The following is a 6,755-nucleotide window of genomic DNA, read 5'->3' on the forward strand; positions in this document are numbered from 1 at the left end:
GCACGTGCAGGACAGCACTTTGAATACTAATTGAATAAATAATTGCTCTCGTTGATTTCATTTATTATATTTGTCATTTGTCTTATAACTATTGGCTGGTTTTCACTTCAAATAGAAATACACAAATAAGGAAACAAATTTGATAAAAAATAAATGCTGGTTTGTGTTAAGCAACATTAAAACAATTCTTTGTGCTTATGTTTTCACATGTAATTAGGAAATGTCTCACCAGTTGTCAAATATCATTTCAAAACACATTTCCAAAGTCTAAAACGGAAAAACAATCAACTTAAAAATCTGCTCTGTCAAAAATGTCCTCCACTGTCTTCTCTGAATAACCACAATTGGCAAATCTTGAAAGTTGGATTATTTAATGTTTTGCTAGAAAACAATTCACATAAATAGATCATATTAAACTGAGGTGTCTAGACTCACCTTGATTAATAATAGAAAACGTGTTAATCTTAGTAAAGGAGAGTGCACACGTAAATAACTTGTATTTTCGTTAATATCTATGAAGTGTGTTGCAGAAATTGAGTTTCAGCGTCCTGTCGGAGGTGTGAGGGCTGCTGCTCTATTACAGTTACTCTAACGCCACCTTTTGGCGGTTTTTAGGAAGGTCATCAAGAAGGTTCATTTTAGTCTGGCTGGCATATCCAAATACATGGCTTTGGGAGATACAGTAAACTAAATGAACAAGGATTGCATGTAAAAACTGTAATCGATTAGGCACAGCTCAGATTATGTTGCTAATAATGCTGCAATTTGAAAATGATGAAACTGCATTTAGTTATTGTTTTAACAAACTCTCAGAAGAATCTCAGATCTACACTTTCATTTTTTTTTAAAAGCTTCTTAAATCGTATATCTGTTTTTTAATAAATACTTGTATCTCAATGAATTAAATGCATCTGTTTTAATGGTGATGTGCCACAATCCAACGCTAGGCGGCAGCAGAGTTATTTGACCAACTACAAAACAAACGAAGAAGACTGAACCGGAAGTGACGACACGGGGGGTTGTTGACAAATCGAGCTAGCCATTGCTAGGTAGCATGGTATTTACTTGACTTCTTTACTAAATAAAACGTACATAATGAGTTCTCTAGACGAAAGGCACGGAACGAAACGTCCAGCTTCTCCAAGTGACGTGAGTACAAATAATGCATCTTGAATGTTACGCTAATATAAAAGCTATTAGACACGAAGATAAGGTTAGCATCACGATAGCCTGCTCGCTAACGCTATTCTTGCAATGCTTTTTGGTCAAATGTAAACACGTTTTCTTGCAGCCCATTCAAAGTGTATTCGTCTATTTAGGTTGATTTGTAAATATGTTGCAGAAAATATATTATGCATTGTGCCGTAATGTTTTAATTTACATAAAAACAAGCTTGCTCGACATCTATTTCAAGTAAAGAGGTCGTTTGACTGAAGGTGCTTTACCCAGCAAGGGTTACTGACCAACAACATGACCTGCGTGTATGTGCACGGTGTGATATGAGGAGTGTCAAATCATAATATACTGTGAGAGACATATCCTTTCTCATCCTATTGGTTAGATCACATTTTTGATGCAGGACCCATGGTTTATTCGCTTTTAAACAATATATACATATCCTCGAGTAGAAACACATAGTCAGAAGACTATCTACTACACACTATATAATATACAGAACACATTAAAATACTCTCTAATATACCAATCTACCAAAGGGACAGAAACATATACACAGTCAGTGTACTATATGTAAACAAATCGTGCACTGTAGTTAGCCCTGTCTGATATAAACAGTGTGTTAATTCACAGCTCTGTGTTTGATGGAAGAGGGTTATTGTTGAAGTGAATCAATCAAATCCACATGATGATGTTTTGCCTTTGCAGGATGGGTCTACATGGGCGACAGCTGATCTGGGAAGCGATGAAAGGAAGCTGAAGTTTCTACGTTTGATGGGCGCCGGCAAGGTTTGATTTGTTTATAGGGGATCACCATACTCGTGGTTCACCTTATTGTAGGCCTTTAATCCAAAGTATCAAATGATTAACAGAAAAGCTTTGTTTAGCTCATGCTCATCAATTGATAATGTTTAGAGTAGTTCTGATTATTGATTTAAAATGGGTTTGTTTCTGTTTTTTTTATAGAAAGAATCGACCGGACGACTCGTGATTGGCGACCACAAGTCAACGTCCCATGTCCGCAGTGGTAAGCTTCTTCATTTCACGTTTGTAAAATGCTGCTTCTTATGTAAGAAATCTCCAAACGACTGTTCTTGTGACACTTACCCATGCTGCCTTATCCTGATGCCCAATGCAATTAACCTGGCTTCCCCACTACACACCGGCCAATCAGATCTATCCAATGCATGGATAGGCCTGTAGTGGCTGGGTGTGCCTGCTGTGACTGGTGTCTCCTCTGCAGGGATGGAAGACAGAGAGATGAACGAACAGCTGGAGATGCAGTACCAGCAGGGCATGGACGGGAAGCTGTCGGGCCGGAACCGGAGACACTGTGGTCTGGGGTTCAATGAGGTGAGGGGTCACACAGAGCCAGAGGAGGGGTCACACAGAGCCAGAGGAGGGGTCACACAGAGCCAGAGGAGGGGTCACGCAGAGCCAGAGGAGGGGTCACACAGAGCCAGAGGACGGGACACGCAGAGCCAGAGGAGGGGTCACGCAGAGCCAGAGGAGGGGTCACGCAGAGCCAGAGGAGGGGACACACAGAGCCAGAGGAGGGGACACGCAGAGCCAGAGGAGGGGTCACACATGCAGCTTTCACACCAGTGCTTTTCCCTCTCTAGCTCCGAGCTAGAGCTTTTCTGGTTCAGCTCCGGTTTCCCTTTTCTGCTCCCGCTCTGTTCACACCGCCCAGCACCCGACTGGTGCTGCCGCTGCTGCGTCATGACGTCACCGTTTACATCGCTGATTTGCTCCCCAACGGCGTTACGGCGCTCACAACAACAACAACAACAACAACAACTGCGTCTGGTCGATGATCGTGTTGCTTTTAATCACACGAAGCCAGACTAAATTAAATAACGACTTCTCCAACCTTATGCTTTACTTCAGAGTGCCGTGGTTCATGTGTTTCTGCGGCATTTACCGACCGCTGCAGTGTTGGCTGCTCTTCCACGGGAGTTTATTCTCCCGTTAGCTCCCGGTTAGCTCACACTGCAGCGGCCGCTCTAAAGTATTCACTGTCCGACTCACACAAGCAGCTGATACATATCCCCAGTTCCCCTTAGCCTAAGTGAATGTGTGTCAGTCTGAATTGACGCTGTTTGGCATCACAACGCTGTTATGAAAGTGTCTCTGGTATAAAATGGGTGATGTTAGCATAGCAACCGAAGCTAAACTGACTACTTGCTATTGCTATCCTATTGTGGCATAAACCGTTTTCTACAGGCACATTTTACCGGCGTATTTTTATTATGATTCTACTTGTGATAGTCGGACACGACAACCTGTGCAGCCCATGTATTGATTCCATCCGATAGCTGCTATAATACAAAACAAAACGTCTGCCTCTCTCCACAATGATCAATAACAGTGAACGGATGGTCAAAGTAAGGTACAAATAAACAGAATCACACGAAGCCTGGTTAGTGTTGCCTGACTTTATAAAGTGTGTTTATAAGCACTCCTGCTTGTAGGCAGGCACGACAGTCGACCCATGTTCAGGGGCGGTGGGTTTAGTTTCCTGCACGCCTCGACGTAAGAGAGACGTAAGTGACGCCACCTCTTAGCTCCGAAGCTCTTGCCTCTAGACCGACAATTTTTTGGAGCTGGAAGTGAACCGGATTCCGGAGCTAAGAGCCGGTGCCGCTGCGGTGTGAACAGGAAAAACCGGCGCTTTTCAGGCTCCAGCTCCGAGCCGGAGCTGAAAAAGCGCTGGTGTGAAAGGGGCAACAGAGCCAGAGGAGGGGACACGCAGAGCCAGAGGAGGGGTCACATAGAGCCAGAGGAGGGGTCACACAGAGCCAGAGGAGGGGTCACATAGAGCCAGTGGAGGGGACACGCAGAGCCAGAGGAGGGGACAGGGAGATTTTTGTAATACTTTTAAAGGTCACCTATTATGCAAAATCCACTTTTTCATGTCTCTTCTACATCAACATGTGTCCCCTCTTCTTCATGTCTCTTCTACATCAACATGTGTCCCCTCTTCTTCATGTCTCTTCTACATCAACATGTGTCCCCTCTTCTTCATGTCTCTTCTACATCAACATGTGTCCCCTCTTCTTCATGTCTCTTCTACATCAACATGTGTCCCCTCTTCTTCATGTCTCTTCTACATCAACATGTGTCCCCTCTTCTTCATGTCTCTTCTACATCAACATGTGTCCCCTCTTCTTCATGTCTCTTCTACATCAACATGTGTCCCCTCTTCTTCATGTCTCTTTTTGTCCTGATCCATTTCTATATAAACCTGTCTGAAAATGAGCTGATCAGATTTTGACCACTTTATGATGTCATACCGATTTCTTGTCTTGTGTAACCATTAGCCAATCACCAACCAAGGTAACCGCCCCCCCCCCCCCCCCCCCCCCCCCTATAATAAATTGATGAAAAACAGTACGATAGTGGATCTTTAAAATACATCACTTCTAGATGTATCTCAGAGGGTTGCATTTCTGACTGATTCTTAACTGACGTATTGGTTTCTAGTGATTTTAGTCACCTCACAACAAAAATAATTTAACTCGAGATGGAAGTGTTCATCTAATTCAGGGACATTTGTCTTTTTAATATCCTGTTATCTCGTCCCTGCAGCCGGAGCCAGAGTTACTGCCCTCCCCACCAGTGGACAGCCAGACAAAAGCAACAGAGCCAGAGAAGTCCACCTGTGCAGAGAAACCCACAGACGCCAAGGACGAAGGCAGCGATTCCAACTCGGAGACCTCGGATCAGTCCAAGTCCGACTCAAACAGTAGTGATGAAGAACGGGAATGTGCTGCCAAGAGGCCGTTGTGAAGTCAGCGTATGCCTAAGGGATGGGGGGGTCGGGGTGCAAGGAGAACATTGTTTTTGTAATCTCCAATTTGTACATTTTACATTATTTGTTTACCTGTAGGTGATCACCCATGATTCTAGTCCGTTTTACTGAGCAGAAATCGTTTTTTCTTTATCAGTACATCCTGGAGTGTTTGCTGTCATGAATCAAGTCTGCAGGCTGAAACGGCTTTCTCTTTTTAAATATTTGGTTTAAACATTTGAGCAGTCAGTGCATTTGCCATGTCTTATGTTGGATGAAACGGGATTGCTTGCCATTCAACACAGTCGGTAAACACATTGTACATTTTGTGAATTCTTGTTTCAAAACCAATAAAAAGAAGTATGGGTTTAACGTGTGCTTTTCCTCACAGTAAAGTTTCAACTGACCTCAGACAAGGTGACTGTTGCATTCTGCTTTATAACAATCACCGTCTCCACCAAGAAACAAATGCAGTGGATTTAGCGTAAATTAAAACATACGCTACATGGGTCTCTGAACCGTTATATTAAGGACCATTTTTCTTCTTTTGTTGTTTGCATTTTAGTGTGACCACATTGAACGCGGAATACACTTTTCTCCGCTGGGTCCGCCCACTCTTGCATGACGTCAAAGCATAACTTTCAGTTTCAGAATTGTAAGTCAAACGCTTTTAGACAGCAGGTAAGACTGTTTTTTTTGTTAAAAGACGTATACTTCTTCAATGTATTATCCTAATAAAAAAGTATGCTGTGTTGAATAACTAGAGGTTCTTAATATTCCATATCATTGCGGGAACAAAGATGAGGAATGTCGTTCCTTGTTTACCGCATCCCAATAGAAGTTGTAATGTGGCATACAGTGTGGATATGTTTTTTAAAGACGCTTCATATACCAACGAAATCAGATTAATGGACTATATGCATCTCTAACTTCGTAAATAATCTGTTAAAATATAACTTTTGTACTGAAGCTAAATGCCCATCTATGTTTTTCTAAAGCATATTGACACAGCACCAGTCGAACTGGTTTTGGCTTGCGAACTTTACAGTATACAAGGGTAACGTCATGCAATGGTGGACAGGAACATGTGATGCATGACAACAATCTAGCTTTGTCTTTGCATTTTCTTGCATCCCTTTTGTTCTCTGCTGCTTTCATTTTTTTAACTGTAAAGCCAATAAACTGGTCAGACTACTGCTTGACCTTTCATCTAGAACCCACCTCACCTCTGCCCACTTTGACAACCTAGGATGGCTTAGAGTAGACGACAGAGTACAGCTACTTGCAATGGGACTGGTCTACAAGATCCACTACACCTCTATGGTACCCATGTACATGTCAAAATTCTTCCCAAAGGTCAAGGAATACCATGATCATAACACCAGAGGGAGCTCCACAAATCATGTGAACCCAGATTTGGCACAAAAAAGGGGGAATACACGTTTTGCAATGATGCCACATCAAGGTGGTGGAACGCTCTTCCCACAACTGTAAAGGAAAGTAAAACTATACTTACCTTCAAAACCTCTCTTAAAGAGCACCTTCGGGGGAGAGCATTGCAAAACTGGCCCCGGTAATGGTACAAATCTCAACCTGTCGTTCAATGGACAGCTTCCCCCCCCCCCCCCATCTATGTATATACTCACATTTTAGACTCTGTTACTAACTGTATATCTGTAGACTTGGTATGTCTTAAATGTCCGGTTAGGATGTATTAGAATGAAATCTAAAATGAAAATTGTAAACAAGCAATCTGTATGTAAAAAACCACCTGTATGTAAATTGT

General features: G+C 42.5%; 1 protein-coding gene across 1 annotated transcript; it reads left to right on the forward strand.

Annotated features, from left to right (window-relative positions):
* Positions 1-937: 937 nt before the first annotated feature.
* cunh11orf58 (chromosome unknown C11orf58 homolog) lies at positions 938-5,341 on the forward strand. Its single transcript, XM_034233296.1, has 5 exons — positions 938-1,149; positions 1,885-1,965; positions 2,143-2,203; positions 2,420-2,529; positions 4,768-5,341. The coding sequence occupies exons 1-5, from the start codon at positions 1,096-1,098 to the stop codon at positions 4,966-4,968; spliced, it is 507 nt and encodes a 168-aa protein (XP_034089187.1). The 5' UTR covers positions 938-1,095; the 3' UTR covers positions 4,969-5,341.
* The last annotated feature ends 1,414 nt before the right edge of the window (positions 5,342-6,755 follow it).

This window comes from Gymnodraco acuticeps, unplaced genomic scaffold, assembly GCF_902827175.1.
Source record: "Gymnodraco acuticeps unplaced genomic scaffold, fGymAcu1.1, whole genome shotgun sequence".
Classification (NCBI taxonomy): Eukaryota; Metazoa; Chordata; class Actinopteri; order Perciformes; family Bathydraconidae; genus Gymnodraco; species Gymnodraco acuticeps.